At 48.7% G+C, this 22,024-nt stretch overlaps 1 protein-coding gene across 2 annotated transcripts in view; it reads left to right on the forward strand.

Moving 5' to 3' along the window:
* eya2 (EYA transcriptional coactivator and phosphatase 2) overlaps positions 1–20,787 on the forward strand; it is a 33,014-nt gene extending 12,227 nt beyond the window's left edge. The window contains exons 2-17 of one of the 2 annotated variants that reach the window (XM_064305559.1): positions 1,440–1,557; positions 2,866–2,927; positions 3,204–3,261; positions 3,467–3,591; positions 4,862–4,978; positions 6,995–7,071; positions 7,243–7,423; positions 7,587–7,726; positions 8,731–8,814; positions 10,779–10,868; positions 14,408–14,466; positions 15,458–15,618; positions 16,318–16,432; positions 17,020–17,141; positions 17,750–17,850; positions 18,580–20,787. In XM_064305559.1, coding sequence (XP_064161629.1) covers positions 3,489–3,591; positions 4,862–4,978; positions 6,995–7,071; positions 7,243–7,423; positions 7,587–7,726; positions 8,731–8,814; positions 10,779–10,868; positions 14,408–14,466; positions 15,458–15,618; positions 16,318–16,432; positions 17,020–17,141; positions 17,750–17,850; positions 18,580–18,660 — 1,431 coding nt within the window. In that variant the 5' untranslated portion in view covers positions 1,440–1,557; positions 2,866–2,927; positions 3,204–3,261; positions 3,467–3,488 and the 3' untranslated portion in view covers positions 18,661–20,787. Of the gene's footprint in view, positions 1–1,439; positions 1,558–2,865; positions 2,928–3,203; positions 3,262–3,466; positions 3,592–4,569; positions 4,598–4,861; positions 4,979–6,994; positions 7,072–7,242; positions 7,424–7,586; positions 7,727–8,730; positions 8,815–10,778; positions 10,869–14,407; positions 14,467–15,457; positions 15,619–16,317; positions 16,433–17,019; positions 17,142–17,749; positions 17,851–18,579 lie in introns of those variants that run through there. The other variant, XM_064305560.1, reaches the window with a different exon arrangement.
* The last annotated feature ends 1,237 nt before the right edge of the window (positions 20,788–22,024 follow it).

Genomic DNA, 22,024 nt, shown 5'->3' on the forward strand with positions numbered 1-22,024 from the left:
AAGCTGTGAATGATGGGGTGGAATGCAGACTACCTCACCACCTCGACTTAAAACCAACCGCTCTGATGCAGCGTGCTGTTGTGCCCAGTATGGCACTTATTCTGTTCCTCATTTCAGGTGGAATAGTGCAGATACTGTAGGTCATTGGGACCAGGATGGCGCTGAATCTGTGGGTCTTTGGACCAAGATGGTGCTAAGTCTGTGGGTCATTGGGACCAGGATGGCACTGAGTCAGTGGGTTATTGGGACCAGGATGGCACTGAGTCTGTGGGTTATGGGACCAGGATGGCACTGAGTCTGTGGGACCAGGATGGTACTGAGTTTGTGGGTTTTTGGGACCAGGATGGCACTGAGTCTGTGGGACCATGATGGCACTGAGTCTGTGTGTTATTAGGACCAGGATGGCACTGAGTCTGTGGGTTATTGGGACCAGGATGGCACTGAGTCTGTGGGAAAATGATGGCAATGGGTCTGTGGGTTATTGGGACCAGGATGGCACTGAGTCTGTGGGTTATTGGGACCAGGATGGCACTGAGTCTGTGGGTTATTGGGACCAGGATGGCACTGAGTCTGTGGGAAAATGATGGCAATGAGTCTGTGGGTTATTGGGACCAGGATGGCACTGAGTCTGTGGGTTATTGGGACCAGGATGGCACTGATTCTGTGTGTTATTGGGACCAGGATGACACTGAGTCTGTGGGTTATTGGGACCAGGATGGCACTGAGTCTGTGGGTTATTGGGACCAGGATGGCACTGAGTCTGTGGGAAAATGATGGCAATGGGTCTGTGGATTATTGGGACCAGGATGACGCTGAGTCTGTGGGTTATTGGGACCAAGATGGCACTGAGTCTGTGGGACCATGATGGTGCTGGGTCTGTGGGTTATTGTGACCAGGATGGCACTGAGTCTGTGGGACTATGATGGCACTGAGTCTGTGGGTTATTGGGACCAGGATGGCGCTGAGTCTGTGGGTTATTGGGACCACGATGGCACTGAGTCTGTGTGTTATTTAGATCAGGATACTGCTGAGCCTGTGGGTTATTGGGACCAGGATGGCACTGAGTCTGTGGGTTACTGGGACCAGGATGGCACTGAGTCTGTGGGACCATGATGACGCTGAGTCTGTGTGTTATTTAGATCAGGATACTGCTGAGCCTGTGGGTTATTGGGACCAGGATGGCACTGAGTCTGTGGGTTACTGGGACCAGGATGGTGACTCAGATGAGCTCATTCTGGGTCCGCGAGCAGCTTCCTATGCCGTAATGACGTCTGTCACCACTGACCCGTGACTCCCACTTCCTTCCTCTCCATTTCCCCATTCTTTTTCCCTCTCTCAATCACTCTCACTCCCTCACTCTCCGCTCTCTCTCTCTTTCTCTCTCTCTCTCTTTCCCTCACTCACTTTCTCACACTCCTTCTCTCGCTCATTCCTGCCAGGTCTAAGGAGATGCTAGTTCTGGTGATCGGACAGCACGAACCCACAGACCGCCCCGGACCCATCCGATCTGAGGAGAGCGTATCCCCCACGCCCTGCCCGGCCCCCCACGGCCTCCAGGTCAGTCTGCTTCTCCGCTCCTCGCGCCAGTACGTTCTGGAACACGGCTGTTACAGCCGTGCAGCGGCAAGCACTGAGAAATCCAAGAAGAAACGATCATGGTTTCTGATAAAACTACGTTACTGTATTTGAACCTATTATTGTTTTATCTTTACTTTTCTCATTAAAAATGCTTACTATTTTAATAGTGAGATTTCAGTTATATCAGTAACAGAACTGTAAGAGACTGCAAAAAAGATTGTGAAAATGATGATATATATATAATATAATATACGTAATATATTATCTTAAACTGGCAATTATTTATATATTTGGCAGTATATTGTGACGCGTGGCAATATATTGATTTTTTTGTTGTTGTTGTATATTTCCAAGTATATGACATTTCCATAAAGATGTTTTCTGTACTGTGAGATTTAAGAGGCTGCCCATTATTTAAGTGTATTTGGGGTGTGCAGACATATGCCTGGTGTTTTCAGGGTGTTATTGCATACGCCCGGTCCAGTATAGCTCAGTCTCAATGTCGCGGACTAAAACGTGTGCATGAAGGTGTTGTAAGGCTACAGGGTCCATGATAAAAAAAGCGTATTTCTCTGCATGTTTGCGTTGGTTTGGCTTTTTCCGTGCGGACGCGTGCCGATGCTTTCTCCTCGGCTGTCGGAGCGGCTTTACACGCACCGCTGATCCCCTCACTCGGCGCGCCGTCGAGAAGCGAAGCCGGGAGAGATATTTACGGCGTCTGGTTCGGTAAAAAAAAAAGGGAAAGCACCGGCGGGACCGAGATGCGCTTCGCCGAGAACTCCGCACGCACGTTCGGCGCATCCGTTGTTGGAAAAAGTCGCTGACGCAGCGGCAACGGCAGTTCCTCTGGCCCGAAAGCGATTTTTGAGCGTCGTCGGCGTGGGATGAGTCGCTTCGTGACTCTCTGACTGGCTGTTGGCACGTTTTGTGACCTGTGTGCTTTGCTAACGCTTCGCTGAAAGAGCGGAGTAGGGCACGCTGTTATCCTTTTGAGAAAAGCGCGAGGAAAGCATGTCGCCGGGCAAGTTTTGACAAACGGTAAACGGCTGTTAAATCGCGCCCTAGTGTAAACCTCCGTCTGGCGCTAGGGCGCGAGCTGTCTTTTAAAAATCTGCGCACCCTTACCCTCGCCTCAACCCGATCACCGCTCGACTTTACGAGCGCCGTAATTACCCCTGCCCCCTCATCCGTATTGTTCCAAATGACTCAGCCCGAGGTCGGTTGCCGTGACAGCATCATTCGTCAGCATGGTTGTGGTGGTTATTCCCTAATTCATCATTTTCGCAGGTGAGCTGAAGGCAAGTCGTTTGAGTGACAGTGGCAAAACAGAGCCCAGCTTTCACAGACAGGTGAGTCTGGATTAATGCATTTGGGTTTCAAATATTTCTTTCTATTTTTTGTTCTGTAAAACAAAAATTCTTACTTCTTTCCCCTCATGGAGCACCTGAGAAGGAACTGAAAATTGTAGAAAAACAAATTCTTCATTTCCCCATTTCTGAAGTTTCAGAATGTGTGAAGTCATTGATAGCATGAAGCAATGAAAAGATAATAAATTGAGATTATGAAGGAATGATAATAAATGTTAAAAATGTATTCTAAAACCTGTTTCTCTATTCTTTTCTCAGGTCACTTCCTGATCTTCACGTTAGGCTCCGCCCTCCACCCCCTTCCCTAAATTACTAGGTAAGATTTTGGCACTGTAGCCATATTTTCCACTACGCCTGATGCCAAACATTTACACAATCTGCAATAAATCTACCCCGGTTTTTATCGGATCTGAAAGGGTGATGCGTGACAAGCAACCTTTGAATCCTTGGCACAAGGGAAAACTCTGGAAAAGAATGAATGAAAAGTGCTTAAAACGTGGATTTGCAATTGTTGTTCTCAGATTTGCTGGTATTGGCATCGCCATGGCAGCATATGGTCAAACGCAGTACAGTCCGGCTATCCAACCTGCGGGACCCTACACACCGTACGCGCACCACACCCAGGGCTACAGCATGGCCTCTTACAGTGAGTACAGTACTACACACCACACCCAGGGCTACAGCATGGCCTCTTACAGTGAGTACAGTACCACACACCACACCCAGGGCTACAGCATGGCCTCTTACAGTGAGTACAGTACCGCACACCACACCCAGGGCTACAGCATGGCCTCTTACAGTGAGTACAGTACCGCACACCACACCCAGGCTACAGCATGGCCTCTTACAGTGAGTACAGTACCCACACCACACCCAGGGCTACAGCATGGCCTCTTACAGTGAGTACAGTACCGCACACCACACCCAGGGCTACAGCATGGCCTCTTACAGTGAGTACAGTACCACACACCACACCCAGAGCTACAGCATGGCCTCTTACAGTGAGTACAGTACCACACACCACACCCAGAGCTACAGCATGGCCTCTTACAGTGAGTACAGTACCACACACCACACCCAGAGCTACAGAATGGCCTCTTACAGTGAGTACAGTACAACATCACACCCAGAGCTACAGAATGGCTCTTACAGTGAGTACAGTACCACCACCACACCCAGAGCTACAGAATGGCTTCTTACAGTGAGTACAGTACCGCACACCACACCCAGGGCTACAGCATGGCCTCTTACAGTGAGTACAGTACCGCACACCACACCCAGGGCTACAGCATGGCCTTTTACAGTGAGTACAGTACCACACACCACACCCAGAGCTACAGCATGGCTCTTACAGTGAGTACAGTACCGCACACCACACCCAGGGCTACAGCATGGCCTCTTACAGTGAGTACAGTACCACACACCACACCCAGAGCTACAGCATGGCCTCTTACAGTGAGTACAGTACCACACACCACACCCAGAGCTACAGAATGGCCTCTTACAGTGAGTACAGTACCACACACCACACCCAGGGCTACAGCATGGCCTCTTACAGTGAGTACAGTACCACACCCAGAGCTACAGCATAGCCTCTTACAGTGAGTACAGTACCCCACACCACACCCAGGGCTACAGCATGGCCTCTTACAGTGAGTACAGTACCACACCCAGAGTTACAGCATGGCCTCTTACAGTGAGTACAGTACCACACCTAGAGTTACAGCATGGCTTCTTACAGTGAGTACAGTACCACACACCACACTTGTGTCTTTAGCTATAGGCTTCATAGACATCGCTGTAACCTGACAGCAGTTGACTATGTGCTTAAGCTGTGTCTTTGTTGTGCTCCTCTGATGCTGTGGAGATTGCAGACTCAAATTTGTCTAATTTTTCACGTTCCCCTCTCGCTGCAGACATTAAGACGGAGGACAGCCTGAGCCACTCTCCGGGGCAGAACAGTCTGCTCGGATACGCCTCGAATTTCGGCAGCCCCCCACCGAGCCAGGCCCTCTACAGCTACTCCACACACGGTCAGCCTGTCTCTCAGACCCAACCTCTTCATTGCTCCCTCAGACACACCTATCTCTCTATCTCTCTGCCGTTCCCTCTTCCCCTCCCTCCTCCCTCTTTCACTCGCCTTCCCCATCTTCCTTTTCTATCTGTCTCTCATCTGCCCATTCTCTCTCCCTTTCCCTCGCTCCCCCCTCCCTCTCTCTGGCCCCTGGTGTTTACAGGTGGCTGTATGGGCCTGTCCTGTCCTCTCCCTGCACCCCCACCTGCTCCCCATTAGCTGCGGTCTGGATCTCTGGCGTCAGCCAGCTCCCCCCCCCCACCTCCCCCCTGGGGGTCAGACCCTGTCCCCCCCCCCACCCGCTAGGACAACACAGCAACCAGCAGCGAGCACAGGAGTGTGTGCATGTGTGCGTGCAAGTGTGTATACTGTATGTGTGTCCATGTGCGTGCGCGCTTGTGTGTGTGTATGTGTATGTGCGTGTGTGCATGCGTGTGTGTGTGTGTGGGTCTGGGTGTGTGTGTGTGTAGAAGAGATCCACGTCATACAGCAGCTCTCCACATTCCCCAGCCTTGTGGCGCCCACAGATTGCCACGCCCGTTCGTCTTCACGCTTTTTCAAAGCGCCGTGAAATTGGCCCTGTTCTGCCAGGGCTGGAGGTTAAGGGGCACCGTGCTGGCAGTCTGGGGCGAGTCGGGGGCGACCTGGGGTTGGGGGGGGGGCGGGGGTGCGAGCCTCCTGGGGGGGCACAGGAGTTACCGGCAGGGTAAAGGTGACGCCGGGGTTACGGGGGGGGGGGGGGGGGGGGGGGGGGGGCTGTGCCTGGCTCACCGTTTTCAAACACTGCAAACTGCAGAGTGTTTTCAGGAGCCAAAAAGCCTGACACACGGCTCAGTAAAGTACTGCCTTTCAAACATTACTGTAAAACACTGTTAAATAATACATTCCAGAAATGCCCCATTAAAATAACTGCTTATGAATGCCGATGTAAAATATCAGCTCATGGAGGACCACTGTAAAATATTATGTTTTGATCATAATTGTAAAATATCACCTTGAGTCCCCCTGTAATTCATCAAATTTTGAATCCTGTGTGAAAAATCTTTGTGTGAACCCCACTGTAAAATATCACATTATGAACATCATTGTAAACTATCAACTTATGAAGATCATTATTAAATATAATGAAAGTTAACAAGAAAGAAAAAGTTAATATGAAAATCGTGCTTCATCGATTAAAATGCTAGGACAAACTATGATCGGGGAATAAAAGGTTTACATATACTTTGAGTGATGTGCTAGCTCAGGTAGATCTTTATCGGCTAGTGGAGTGCTTTGTTGCGTGTCGGCTTAGCCGCGCGTACTGTTCGGCTTGGAACCGTTGCTGGAAGTGAGCTTACCTGGGTCGTTTGCCGTAAGTCGAGCTTCCCGGACTGCAGCTCCTCCACGTACGGGTCGATGAAAGAGGCACGCGAGCCTTGGTTGGGCGTAGTCGTACGGCGGCTGAGCGGCCTCCCCGGCGTCCTGGCTCGTGGAAGCGCTGACAGCCGGCGCCTGTCGCTTGCTGTAATCACCCGATCCGCAGGGAGGCGGGAGCGCCGCGGTCTCGCGTTAGCCGGCTTGCTTTAGAGACCGCATAGCGGCTAGGACACTCTCTGGTGCCGTGGTGCTCTCGGCGCGCCGTAGAGCGGAAGACCAACGTTCGGATCTCAGTCTCTGGCGAGTGAGCCCCCACTCGACGCGACTAGTTTGCGTCTACGCTTCGGACCATTTATCAGAGCTACAAAAAGCTTTTGTTTCAGTTTTTTTTTTAAATACAATTCTTACACACCTGTATTCACTGAGACAACACCGGTTAGCCGCCTTGCTCGAGGGCACAGTGGCAGTACCCCATCGAACCTGCAACCTCACAGTTACAAGTCCAGTCTCCTAACCAATATGCTACACTGCTGCCTGTTTCTTTAAGATGGACAGTGGAGCCTTTGCCATTGAATACACTGGATACACCCCTAACTAGATTCTCTTTACTTTCCAGGAAGTGGAATTTCATCAGGTATTTTCCAGGGAGCCAATGGAATCAGTAGTTCTACACCATTTAGCCCCTCCCAGCAGGTGAGTCTACCATATAAGGAATAGGTACTCCTTACCTGATATGTATTTAAGGATGTTCAATATATCAGTACTTGATATTATTATAATAGTTAATATACTATACAGATTTTTATGGTTTTATATCACTGCCTGTGACCTCAGCATATTCATGTATCTCCTTCCTCTTCTCAGGATTTCTCTGCATACTCGGCCTACAGCCAATCCCAGTACTCCCCTTACTACAGCTCCCACTACAACAACCCTTACCTCACAGCCAGTAACGTCAGCCCCTCCGCCATCACTACCGCCATACCCTATCAGCACCCAGAACACCCCCCTGTGGTGACCAATCACAGTCCAGAGTCACACTCAGGTAAGAGAAGAGGCCAGGTGTTTTTGACGGTGCCTGTTCATCGACTTCATCGAATTTCATCGACTTGGCTTGTTTATAGTGGTTAGCTATACACACGCTCATCAGACGCTATTTGTGTGTGTGTGCATGTTCGTGCACGTGCGTGTATGTGTGTGTGTTTCAGGAGAGTATCACCCACCCCCAAGCCCCCCCACCCCAGGTAAAGATCAGGAGGGGGGCCCGGCTCGAAGAGGATCTGAGGGAAAGCTGAGGGGGAGGAAGAGAACGAGTGACCCCGCCCCTCCTCTGGACTCCGACATCGAGGTGAGACCATGATGCACTGTTCCCGTGCTGACTGCCCCGGCCAATCATAAAGCACTTGGCCTGGCATGCACCTTCAATGTACCTAGAGGGGCTGTTCTGTGAAAGCTGATCCATAGCTGGCCATGTCATCATACTTTCATATATTATTATATCTTCAGTAACAAGTAAATGAGAATTTGCAAGTAAACATCGGGACAGGTTTTCAGTCAGACATTCCGGATCAGCGCATTCCAGATCAGTGGAGACTGACTGATTTATGAAAGATTGGCACTTCCAACTAAACACTTTGAGCGAGTGTTATGTTCTCATCAAACCACCCTGGTTAGCACAGATAAACTGGTGTTGTGGCAGAGCTTGCCTGTCTGGCAGCTTCGTTTTTATGACCTCACAAATGACTGTGCCAGTTTTAGGCAGGACTGTGTATGATGAAGAAAAAAACCATGATAAATTAAGGAGTGCCCTAATGTGGCATCAGATGAACACCTCACAGGAGTTTGCCAGAGGGGACAGTTTGATAAATAAAGACGTTCCAATACTGAAACTGCATTCTCTCAAAGTCCAGAGTGTATATCAGAGAAACGACACAGCGTGCTAGGCTAGCAGTACTGTTACAGTACTGTGCAAGCTGAGCAAGCTAAGCTGAGAGGCAATAATTTGTACTAAGCCAGTGCAGAGAGGTAGCACTGTGCACAGGGCTAACCCAGAGAGATAGCGCTGTGAGCGAGGCTAACACAGAGAGGTAGCGGTGCGTGCAAAGCTAACACAGAGAGCAGCTGTGCAAGACTAACACAGAGAGGCAGCGCTGTGCGCAAGACTAAAACAGAGAGGCAGCGCTGTGCGCAAGGCTAACATGGAGAGATGGCACTGTGTGCAAGGCTAACATGGTCAGATAGCACTGTGCACAAGGCTAACATGGTCAGATAGCACTGTGCACAAGGCTAATGAAGAGAGACAGTGCTGCACTTGGCTAACGGGCTAATGGGACGTGTGTGTCTCCGCTGCAGCGTGTGTTCGTATGGGACCTGGATGAGACCATCATCATCTTCCACTCTTTGCTCACAGGAACGTTCGCCACAAGATTTGGCAAGGTACAGTCCTCCCTCTCCTGCAGGATTTCCCCATGCCCCCTTCTCTCACACCTCTCTCTACTTCAACAGCCTCTTCCACTCGTCCTTTTTCCAGAGTTTGAGAGTGAATTTTGTGTTTTATTTTCTTTACTGAGTACTTTTCATTAAACCAAATAATAATCATGAAACTGAATGCTAACACTTTTTTCTTCTGTGGACTTTTACATAAGTGGTGGATTGCACCCCTTGTCCCGCACCCCACGAGGATTAGCAGTTAGTTATTTGTCCTCCTCATGTTTGATTGACAGCTGACGACCCTTTATGCAATGTTCGCGGCGGCCGATGAGAGAACAATAGCCCCGTTTCTTTTTCTTGGCCTCGGAAATGTTTTGAATTCCCACGATCCCTCGCTGGTTTGACGCGATGCAAATGGATGTTCGGGAAACAGCGCAAGGCCATATGAGCGGCCCGTTGTTTCTTTTTCTTTTTGTCATGGGGGGCGGGGGCTGGGGGGGGGGGGGAGGGGGTGGATGACATGCGCTGATGTGCCAAATACTTTCCCCCCCTCCCACAATGCTCCCCTGCTGAACCCGGGAGCTTCAATCCGACATGCTCTGACATCGGACCTCAGCCACGCAAAGACCGTTCGCGTAGAAAAACACAAGACGGTAATGAGAAATATTAGCAAAACAGTTCGCTGTTTGATTATTTATGTAAAGAAAAGGCTTAGGGGCTAAAATCGGGCAGGACCGCGTTTAATTTACCTCGCGACGTCGCCATCGACCGCCAGACAAGGAGCTCTGTTTGTTTAAGTTCGAGTTTCTGTCCTTAAAGAAACAGGATCTTTTTTTTCTTTTTTTTTCTATTCCCCCACATTGCGTGTCTGGTGTGGAAGTCTCCGCCCCCTTCCCATGACAGCGCTGCGAGAGCCCGGTCGCGGTCGGCGAGTGCTCGGCCGTGGCGAAAGTGAGCTTCGACTCTCGGAGCGGGAAACAGGCCGAGACGCCAGGAGACCGTTGTCTTCATTGCCCGGGAAGAGCCGAGAGCATTGAAGTCAGACTTAAGATTGTTTTTTTTTTTTTTTTTTTGCTCCTCGGTAGAAGACGAATGGTACCTAATTCAGCACGGGGGTAACAGTTTCTGACTCCTGCCGGGGCCATTTTGTCTGAGAATCCCTTTTCGTTTACGGTCCCGTGGCCAAACGTATTCCCCTTTAAGGAGAAAAAAGGGAGTTAAAAAAAAGCTTAATGTCCTGTCCTGGGAGACTAGCCTAAGCTTCTTTTATCGAATGCTCTGGCCCCAGCAACAAGGGTGTCACTCTTTGGCAGGAGATTCTGGGTAATTATCCCAATTAAAACCAACCCTCCTCCCCCCCCCCGCTCCCCGCCCCCGCCCCCACCCCCTCCACTCCTACAACACGCCCGCCCCCCCGCCCTCACAATGACTCCGCTCTCTGTTAATCGATAGGAGGGGATGCAGGTTGTCAAGCCCGCAGCGCTAATCTGACACTCACCTCTGGCTGACTCCAACGGGCTTGACAGGCTGCCAAAAAATGCGGCCTCTCCAGCTACCTGCCGCCGCAGCAGCAGACGGGGGCAGCGCGGGCGCTAATCGTTAGCCGCAGCGACTCCAGCGTCAGCCCTTCGCATCGAGAGGTTTACGTTAGCGCTTGTTCTGCTAGCCTGCTCCGCGCCGGGCATTTTTCCACTCTACCGGAGCGAGAGCCTGCAGGCAGTGACATCTGTCTCCGCATCGCAGATCTTTATCAGGCTGAAGTCACAGCGGAGTGACTGACGGTTATATAATCAGACTCCTTATCAGGCTGATTAGCCCGTTTCTGCTATTAATCTTGACCTGTTTGAAAAGGTGCCTGATTAATTGTGAAATAGCCAGAGAATTATTCTGAATGTTATATTAAAAAGAAAAAAGATGTTGCATTCTGGGAGATAAGCACTGATCCTGCTGTGTCTGCCTCTTCCTGTCAGGATTCTGCTAAGGCCGTGTCTCTGGGGCTGTGGATGGAGGAGATGATCTTTAACCTGGCCGACTCACGCCTCTTCTTCAACGACCTGGAGGTGAGGACACACACACGCATGTGCACGCACACACACACACACACACACACACACACACACACACAAGCATGTGCACACACACACACACACACACATACAGACGCACACATTCACGGACACACATGCACACCCACACACACATACACACACATACTCACATTCACACAACCACACATACAAAAGCCATTGCGCCTTTGAACACCATTAACAATACTGAGAAAAAGAAAGATGATGTCATAAAATAAACAGTGTCGTATATATATAAACTGAACGCATGCCATATTATTACATTTCAGGATAATATCCTGAATATTTATGACTTTCCCTTTGCTCTGCAAAGCCTGTATATCATATTGTCAGAGAACACATATGTAGCACTAACTGCTTGCGGTAACTGTTATATAATGGACTAGCATTCTTTTCATATATTTGCGCCAGTTGTTCACACCGGTTCCAGTGTTAGAAAAATGACATAAAGCCATAAAAGTTCGTAACTCTAAATCATAATGGTGGTTTGGTTACATCTTCACATATAGCCATGGCAATAAACACAGATCTTTCTCAATGAATTTGAATGACTTAAAATTTCAGTATATTCTACTTTTTCCATGTCCAACATTGTGAGTTTTTGTGGTCGCTAAAAACAACATAAAACCATGTGTAAAGAGCAAGGAACAGGTAACGCAAGCTCAATTTAATTGAACTGAGGAAGGAACTGTACACAGTGCGGCCATTTTCCGCAGAAATCTGGTGTGTGAAATGGCGGGATGGCGTGAAGCGGATTGACTGAGAAGCGCTTTTTCTTTGGCATTCCTTGGCCTTGTAAGCACAAAGAAAAGGATTAAACTCGCCTTAATCTCAGAATAGGCGAACAACAGCTGTGTCGGTAATCACAGGTGTGCGTCTTTATCTGAAAGGAGAATTGGTCGGGGGGGGAGGAACAGGCATTGGGAAGGGGGCCGGCCGGGCAATTCTAAAGGCAGCTCGTAATGATGGCTTTTTTTGTGTCCCTAATTTGCTGCGCTCGTAGTCAAAGCCTCCTCTCAGCAGTCATATACTGAAGGCAGCTGTATAATTTATGTAATCTTCATTCAGACCTGATGACTGAGTTGGGTGTTGCCCCGAGGGAGAATAACACAGCGGAGATTAAGAGCTTGGCATTGGGAAAAGTTCAGAGTGTAAAGCAGTTCAATAAGATTATTGAATATCTGAGCTTGCAGCTATGGGGAAAAGCCTTTGTGGGCACAAGTATGCACTGGGTACACATGGTTATTAAGTCAAATACAATAAAGATGTGGTACGTGCAATACTTTTAATCTATTATATTCATATATACAGTATACGCATACTATATACTATATACATAAATATTATATTATATTAATACATATTTTTATTTAAGAAAAAATATTGCAAATGCTAAGTATTTATTTAAATGAAACAGCAGTTATACCACATTTAATACATGCCCTTTAATGCATATTGTATTGCAAACAGGTATTGTGAAACTATATGTTCTTTAATATATGTGCTATTGTATGCTATATGTATTTATAAGTGGTAATAGTTGATCCATTGTAATATCAGCCACATTCTAGCAACCCTGAGGTCCACGGCCCAGGAAATAAATCGGTTATTCATTATATTTATTTTAAATGTAATATTTTTTTATTTAATGTGTATTACATGATCATGTTCATTGCTAGCATTACACCAATATTCTTGGAGCAGTGTGAATGCACCATTGAGCCTTTGCATTCATTGTATGTGGACTTGTGTTAGCATTAGCACTGGATGTGGCAGCGTTTGCACTGGGTAGTACATTAGCACGGTGTAGCAGCATTAGCACTGGCGAGCAGCATTAGCACTGGGTAGCAGCATTAGCACTGAGTGCAGCAGCATTAGCACTGGGCGTAGCAACATTAGCACTGAGTGTAGCAGCAATAGCACTGAATGCAGCAGCATTAGCACTGGGCGTAGCAACATTAGCACTGAGTGTAGCAGCAATAGCACTGGGCGTAGCAGCATTAGCACTGGGTGTAGCAGCATTAGCACTGGGCGTAGCAGCATTAGCACTGAGTGTAGCAGCAATAGCACTGGGCGTAGCAGCATTAGCACTGGGCGTAGCAGCATTAGCACTGGGCGTAGCAACATTAGCACTGAGTGTAGCAGCAATAGCACTGGGCGTAGCAGCATTAGCACTGGGTGTAGCAGCATTAGCACTGAGTGTAGCAGCAATAGCACTGGGCGTAGCAGCATTAGCACTGAGTGTAGCAACATTAGCACTGAGTGTAGCAGCATTAGCACTGGGTGTAGCAACATTAGCACAATGTGTTGCAACAGTGGTACATCGGTCAGGTCTGTATACATGGGGACCTGGGGCTGAGCACTGGAGATGGGGCGAGGGACCCAGGGGTAGGGTGAGGGACCCTGGGGCGGGGCTCTGGTTGGGGGGACTGAGGGTCCATGCGTCTGACAGCCAGATGAAGTCACGTCTAGGTCTATCTCAGGTTGCCTGAAAGATGATAGCAGGTACTGTCATGGTCGCACAGCGGCAAGACGGAAAGGGTGGAGGGGGATTTAGTAGTGGGGATTTAGAAAGGTAGGCCGAAATGAGAAAAGCAGAGACATTGTCTCACTTCAGGGGACCATATCAGACAGGAGTCAACAGCGTGTGTGTGTGTGCATGTCTGTCCGTGTGTGTGTGTGTGTGTGTGTGCGTGTCTGTGCGTGTGTGTGTGGGTGTGTGTGGGTGTGAGAGAGAGAAAAAAAGGAAAAGAGAGAGAGAGAGAGGGAGAGAGAGAGATGGGAAGCATATGCGACACTACATATTATGAGCAACGATAACAATCCACGAATGAAGCCTAGAAGAGTTTGCTTCAATGCCCTCACCCTCACCCTCGCCAGCTGACAAGGTCTAACACAACCTTGTCACGTGACTGAAGTTTACTAGGGTAATACACATTACGCATTTAATCAAGCATGTCTCCATCTGGGATTTAAACTTACACCCTTCTGATCCAGATGAACCGTGTGCCGCCTCTGTACGCTGTTGCCAGGCCTCTGTTGAAGGGATCACATCCCCGAGCGGAGTGACTCGTAGTGTTTTGTTGTTCCGTGCCGTGATTAATTGCGATAGTGACAGGTGATGTGCGGTGTGTCTGTGTTTACGTTAGCGCGCGGCGGCGTCAGGTGGAGGTGGTGAGCTGTCACCTCGCCCCAATTAAGGCGCCTCACTGTCTTGGGCCTCCGCAGCACGTTTCCTCCTCTCTCTCTCTCTCTCTCCCCACCTCTCTCTCTCTTTCTCTATCTCTCTCTCTCTCCCCACCTCTCTCTCTCTCTTCCCCCTCTCTCTTCTCTCCCCCCCTCTCTCTCCCCACCTCTCTCTCTCTCTCACCCTTCCTCCCCGCTCTCTCTCTCTCTCTCTCCCCCCCCCTCTCCCTCCCTCCCTCCCTGAGGCTCCCCGGTGTGAAGCCTGTTCATGCACAGCTGAAACAGATCCCTCTCTCTAATATATCCTGGTTCCTTTCATTTCTCAGGAATGCGACCAAGTTCACGTTGACGACGTGGCGTCGGATGACAACGGGCAGGACTTGAGGTATGCGGCTTCCTGGGTAATCTCTGTCTGCGCCGCTCTGCTGCTCTCCAGGTGACAGGGCCAGACGTGATTGGCTCCCCGGGATAACTCATTATGTTTCTCTTCCCTTTTTTAACGAGTGACTTTGGCCACTTCCTGTTATTTATTGTTCTTTGATACGTTAAGATGCGAGCATGTCTGTGGCTGCGGCATTTTGTCGCTCAGATATGTGTGTCATATGTCTGCTTCAGGTGTGTTTCTTCGTTATATAAATGTTTTGGGACCGTATTTTATAGATCCGTTCCCAGTCTGATAAAAAAGAAACAGTTTGATGTAGTTATTTTGACTGTTTCCCTTTTTTACGTTTCGCCAATTTAAATGCATGTTGTGGTGTAGAGAACCAAACATTGTGGGTTTTCTTGTCATGTAGACAGTGGCAGAGTATAATGGTCAGGGAACTGGCCTCTTCACTCAGAGGCTGCAGGTTTGATTCCCAGCTGGGGCACTGTTATTCCCTTGAACAAAGAACGTCACCTGAACTCATACAGCAGGATATTTACTTCAGTAAATATCCTGCTTGATATGTATCCCTGGCACGTACAGAATCACCCCTTGTTTGTACTGGACAGCTCTTCGCGGTTGTCACTTGTTTTTTTGTCATGGCACACATAAGGATGGATCGATGGAACACTCACCTGGTTCTTCCCAGCAGCCAGTTTTACTGCTGTCTTGCCGCCATTTTGTATTTCCTCTTCCATGGGCTTACTGCTGTTATTTGACTACAGAAACCATTACTGATACTACTAACTGTTTGGTGGCCAACATTCATAGAGTACCATATTTAATCTTGTTTTTTTTTTTTCAAGTTTGGCTTCATAATTAGTCAAATTTATTATTATAATTATAATTTTTTTTATTTGATAAATTTGGAAATGACTGAATAAGAATTTATGAGAACCTTCTAGTTTTTTCATGATGATGCATTGTTACCTGTTCTCTTGCCTGATTGCAGCACATACAACTTTGGCGCAGATGGCTTCCAGAGCCCAGCAGGGGGCGCCACGTTGTGCCTGGGCTCAGGGGTCCATGGGGGGGTGGACTGGATGAGGAAGCTGGCATTCCGCTATCGTCGGGTCAAGGAGATATACAACACCTACAAGAACAATGTGGGAGGTGGGTACAAACAAACCTCCATATTCTAAAAACAAGAAGACAAACATCATAGACCATCTTTAGGAATATATATGATAGAAATGGCTGCATGTCGTAAATCTCATTGTAAGGATCAGATGTGGCTCGTAACAGTTCAAAGACCACAATCGCTACTGCAAATTGTTGTCTTCCCTGCTGTGATTGGCAGTGCCACAGATGAACGTAACATTCTGTGCTGTGATTGGCAGTGCCACAAATGAATGTAACATTCTGTGCTATGATTGGCAGTACCGCAGATGAATCTACCATTCTGTGCTGTGATTGGCAGTACCGCAGATGAATCTACCATTCTGTGCTGTGATTGGCAGTGCCACAGATGAATGCACCATTCTGTGCTGTGATTGGCAGTGCCACAGATGAATGCACCATTCTGTGCTGCGATTGGCAGTGCCACAGATGAACGTACCACTCTGTGATGTGATTGGCAGTGCCGCAGATGAACGTTTAATCTGTGTTATGACTGGCAGTGCCGCAGATGAATGCACCATTCTGTGCTGTGATTGGCTGATGAATGTACCAGTCTGTGCTCCGAGTGGCAGTGGTGAAGATGAATGTACCATTCTGCGCTATGATTGGCAGTGCCGCAGATGAATGCACCATTCTGTGCCATGATTGGCAGGAGCTGTGGGTAAACGAATCGCTGTGTGCTGTGATTGGCAGGTTTGCTGGGCAGTCCTAAGCGGGAGGAGTGGCTCCAGCTGCGGAGGGAGATGGAGGTCCTGACGGACCTGTGGCTCACTCAGGCACTGAGGGCTTTGGCTCTCATCAACTCCAGGTGAGACAGAGCCGAGCGAAGCAGCTTCTGCAGCCACTGTGTCTGCATACAGCGGAAACATCTCTGTGTGTCCTGATAAGAGCCCTTTAGCCATTATTGCTGCTTTCACAGGTGAAAACCTACCCCAGCCTCCTGTAGGTTCTCAAAAACGTGCAACCATTTAGCCCAGTTTTTAATTAAAGTGCCTATCCAATTACTTGCGTATTAATTTCATTTTTATTCAACATGTCGAATATCATTGATATCTTTACACATGTTTATTAAATGAGCCTAAGTCAAATTTGTTTTTTCACTGTTGAATTTAATTACAGCCATTTAGCAGACACTTATTCAGGGAGAATTACAAATCATTTGACACAGTATGCATTAATACAGCAAGATATTTACTGGAGCAATTCAGATTAAATACCTAGCGCAAGGGTAGAACGCTAATGTCTCACCTAGGAATCAAACCTGCAACCTGTGGGTTACAAGCGAGATGCACTACCCACTATACTACACTGCCATTGCTGGTCATTCTGGATGGTGGCCCCCTCCCAAAAGCGCAGTTGTTAATGAAAAATAAATCATTATATTCTGTTTTCCAGGCCAAACTGTGTGAACGTGCTGGTCACCACCACCCAGCTGATTCCAGCCCTGTCCAAGGTCTTGCTGTATGGCCTGGGTGCGGCTTTCCCCATAGAGAACATCTACAGCGCCACAAAGACAGGTCAGTCACAGAGTCACGGCAAATATATGCACTAACATGTAATTATATTATATCATATACAGTAATGATAAAGCATAATACATATGCTACACCATGCGATACCCACCTTTACAATTTATTAACGTTTTCTCAATTTCCTCTGGCACGTCATCCCATCAGTACTGTGGTGTAGCAGTTAGTGTGCTGCTTTCATCTGTGAGCGAGGCATTTTGCTTCTATAATTCAGGAAATATCCTGACTGTGTTCACTGGCACAGACAAGCGTGTCTGCAGTAGGTGTGATACCTAACAATGCATGAGAGTGTTAGTTATGGTTTACATTTTAGTTTATGTAAAATCGAGCTTTGCGTGTTCTCAATTATTTTGGTGTGTTTTATTCCCATAAGGAATATGCAACTATATTTACTTTAATTGTAGGATAGCAAATTGCACAGATGTCTATGTATATTTTGCTGAGAATCTGACGGTAGTCTTGATAGGGTTATGAATTCCCCTGCCGTAGAGCTTGTGCTGTGCGTTTGTCTGTTGATAACCGTACTGCCTGCGTTCCAGTTCTTTGTGCTAGCGGTCTGTGGTCATGTGTCTGTGGTCCCGTCTGGTTTTCGGCAGGGAAGGAGAGCTGCTTCGAGCGCGTGACTCAGCGGTTCGGCCGACGGGCGGTGTACGTGGTGGTGGGCGACGGAGTGGAAGAGGAAACGGTGGCGAAGAAGGTAAAACGAGCCTCCCTTCTAACTACCCTCCTCCTTTGCGTCTTCGCGATCCGTACATCGGGACGACCTGCGGGCTTAGCTTAGCTTTCGGGCGCCGCCAAAGGACTGATCGGTGGTGAATGGAGGCGAGTGGCGTTTTGCTGAAGGGGGTTGGTCTGCCCGGCTGGGGAGCAGTTTTGGATTCAGGTCCAGTCATGCACACGTGAATGGATGTACATACTGTATGAATCAGAGAGTGTCCCGGAGCCTGAAGAGGCTGGGTCAGCATTTTATTAACAGCTTCACTCAAGGCTGCTGGGTGGCTTATCCTGTTAAGGCGCTGTTCCAGAGCTCAAACTGGACGGTCTCGTATCGAATCTGGACCGTTCCAGCGCTGACTGTGATGGGCTGCCCCACATGGTGACGCACAATTGGCTCTGGTGTCAACCCAGGGATGGGAGGGTTTCGGTCGGCTGGCGTTACTGCATCTCATCACTCAATAGGGACCCCTGCTGGTCCAGCCAGTGCCTGCAGGTCAACCTGTTCATCTACACATGAAATGTTTTTTAAAAAGAGATCAAATTTTCTGGCTATGTATCACACCAAAGAAAGGGCTCCAAGCTGACCACACAAGGTATTTGCATAATTGTACGCATGGGACCATGCTTGTTATGTCTTCGGTTCTCATGCTGCGAGCTTTGCGCAGATTCTCAGTCGTGACGTTTGTCTTTCCAACTCTGTGTGTTGCAGAAGAACATGCCGTTCTGGAGAGTGTCCTGCAGGCCCGACCTGGAGGCCCTTAGCCATGCACTGGAGCTCGACTACCTCTAGGGGGCGCCAGATGTCCTATCTACACGTCCTCTTCCTGCCTGTGTCTTTACAACCAATCAGTTGACCAACGAGGCCCCCCCCCCCCCCATAAATCGCAAACACGAAGAGAGAGGAGCAGGGAATCGCAATATTGTTGAGAAACCCCCCCCCCCCCCTCCATTGGGCCTCAGTGCATCAGTAATTTAAAAAAGACTTCTATTGAAGGAGACACATCCTGTGTTGAATTAGAGAAAATGCAGAACGAGGACCTTTGATGAGGAAAACCAGTTTCTGTTTTTTTTTCGTTTCATTTCTTGGACTGCTTGAAAGGAATCCTGGATTTTTATGGTAATACGGGGGAACTGTTCTGTTTTATTCACGACTACGAGAGCAGACAGAAGTCCCACACTTAGTCACACAAGGCCGTGGGTGGTGAATGCGATCATTAATGTATCTCTAGCGACCTGGGTTACTGCATTGGTGTTCATCTTGTCCAACTCTCTCTTCTCTAGGACTGCTTTGAGTGCTGAAAGTTTGGGGAAATGTGCTGTGGTCAACAAAGAGCCTTACCGAATGCTCTCAGGCTCTCTGAATTCATAATAAATAGGTCTGGGGTTTGCCATTGTTTACAAAGTTGTAGGAATAGTCAGTCAGTGGACTTATTTTCTGTTGTCCACGTTCCATGCTTCATTTTTCATGCTTAAGAATGTCATGTGAGATGAGAAAAGGGAAAAGTTGTGTATGTTTTTCTGTTTCTGGAATGGGTGAAACTAAGACCAGAGAGCTCCCTAAACAGCTCCTCAACACGGACAGTCTTGCCTGCTCAGATGAAAGGGAAAGTGGGAAAAATGTGCACGTTTTGATGGTTGAATGCCACTGCCATGGCTAATGTGGTGTAATGAAAATCTGAATGCTTTTCAGTCGAGGAACACTATGACATCATCTCCTGAAAGTGCCATCGCTAGAATTTGATTTTCAGAACCAGCCTAAAACGAATTCACTGGAAACAGCAGACCTTCAGAGAGACTCCCCCTGGCCCCTGCGTGGCTTGAATAGTGAGGGAGCTCACCAAGAGCACGGGCTGGGCCAATGGTGGCCTCCGGTTCTGGCTCAACTGACTCTAACCGCGAATCCACAGCGGCGGAAACGCAGCACCTCCCTCGCGGGGTAGGGTGGGTTTAAGTCGGCCAGGATTCCTCCGGCTGCCGCTACCTTAGCTCCGGGTACCCTTAGCGCAAGCTACACCTGTCCTTCACTTAGCATTAGCGCTTTCCTGTAGCACTGTGCAGCACTGCAGTGTGGCAGTTGGGGCAGGGGGTGGAGGTGTGTATCAGTAACCGAAAAGGCACAGTTAGAGAATATAAAAAGGGGGGGAAATGGTTTTTTTTTTAATGAGAGGGAGATCTTGAATTGGACCAGGGTAAAAAAAATTAAAAATAAATACACGGGCAGTGCCAAAACACAGCTGGATCTTGGGCAGCAGCTACTTCCTTCTTTCCTTTTCTTTGCTTGACCTTGTAGAACCGTAAAGGACGAGAGGCACGTCTAATAAATATGATCATTAGTGCAGTGTGTACTCCGTCAAATCCATTGGACCACGTGGGCAATGTCTGTCTGACAGCACAAGTCTTGTTTGATTTTGAGCTTTTTTCAAAGTGAAGTTGCGGTCTCCGTGCTCGCCCTGGCTTGAAACTGCGGTGGGGGGGGTGAACGGGCGGGGCAGAGCAGCGGAAAAGGTTTTCAGGCCAGGAAACAGAGCCGGACCATCAGCAGCGAGTCGCTCGGGCGCAGTCTGACACAAAATCCATGAGCGTCATCGATCACACGGCCTGTCTGCTCCATCGCGGGACCCGCTCAAGGGGGACTATCGCTTAATTTATGAAATACCCCACCACCCGGGAGGTCCCGCCAGCACTGGGACCCGTCCCGAAAGACGGAGGCGGAGCGCGGACGACCGGATCTTCCTTCTGCACAAGTGGGGCGTCTGGGTGTATATGTGTCGTTTGTTTCCTTTCTTTTTCCTTCACGGAGTGTTCATGCGTAACCTGTATGTAATAAAGTGGTATGGGTTGCTTTTGGACTTTGCATGTGTCTGTTACAGTTTGCCCTCTGCCTTAGCGATGATTTGTATATAAGGTTTTTTTTTTTTTTTAAAAAGGTCAAGCATAATAGAATAATAAAAATTCATTAAAATCTTTGGTTCATTAAAAGCTGTGGAGTCACTCTTACTGTAAAGCACTTGTTCACATTTATTCTGCAGTTGAGTTTTGAAGCATTTTCTTTTCAGAAGACGTAGAAGGCGCTTTGTACCTTACGTATACGAAGAAAAATACCACTTTGTATAGAAATGGCATCCATAAGAGTATTTTTGGCCCCTGAGGTCCTAAGACTTAGTAAGTTGATTAAACTGAAAGATAAGAACATTCAGTTCTCCATTTGCTGCAAGATGTTATCCTTAAATCAGAGAGAGAGGTGTTTAACTCCCCCTCGCCCCCCTACTTGGGGATCACTCTATCCCTCTCCCCCCCCTCCCTCAGCGTCTGCCATCTCCAGGAATTCCGGGTCACCCCCCCTGAAATGGACCACCCCAGCGCCCGACGCCCCAGACGTCTCTCAGCCACTGCGCGACAGATGGGCAAGAGAAGGTCTTAGACTGAGAAACCAGAAAACATGAGACAGAAGAACTGGAGCACGTTGGGAGTGGTAGCAGATCAGGGCGGAATTCCTCAGAGTGGTAACACTTTGGATGCACAGACATGCTTTGGGGAGGGTGGGGGGGGGGGTGGAGATGGGAACAGAAGGAGCAGCCTGAGGTCTGGGGTTAAAAGACCAAGGGGACCCTGGGCCCAGCTGAGGGATGGTTTGGCAGATCTCCTGGGAGGAGGAGGAGGAGGAGGAGGAGGAGGTTGCCCGCTAGCTGTCCATCACTTTGCCAACTTTCACGAGACCCCTCTCTTTTTTCCCCTCTCAAAAAAAAGAGATGGTCTGTTCCAAGCTTCTGTACCAAAACATATGCTTTGAGTATAAAAAAACTGCCAGCCGTTTGTCCCTTCCAATGGAGTCCGTCAACAGTAGACAAAGGATTAGGAGAAACCTTAGGACTTGTGCCTTGAGAGGCTCTGGGCCTTGGGCTACGCTCAGGAGCTGCTCAAGCCAAACACAACATGGAGGCAGGCGCTTCAAACGGCCGCGGTCTCGCGCGAGGCCGAATAAGCCCGGGGCCCCTGGGGGGGGGGGGAACGCCGGCGGGGTGCCGTGGCAGAGCGGGGCTGAAGCGCTGGCTGACCGCAGGCGGGCCGGCCCGCCGACTGTTCCAAACGAGCCGCGGAGCTGCTAATGCTTCGCGCGCACACAGGCTGTCATGGGCTCATTACGAACTGCCAGT

This window comes from Anguilla rostrata, chromosome 13 (genome assembly GCF_018555375.3).
Source record: "Anguilla rostrata isolate EN2019 chromosome 13, ASM1855537v3, whole genome shotgun sequence".
Lineage (NCBI taxonomy): Eukaryota > Metazoa > Chordata > Actinopteri > Anguilliformes > Anguillidae > Anguilla > Anguilla rostrata.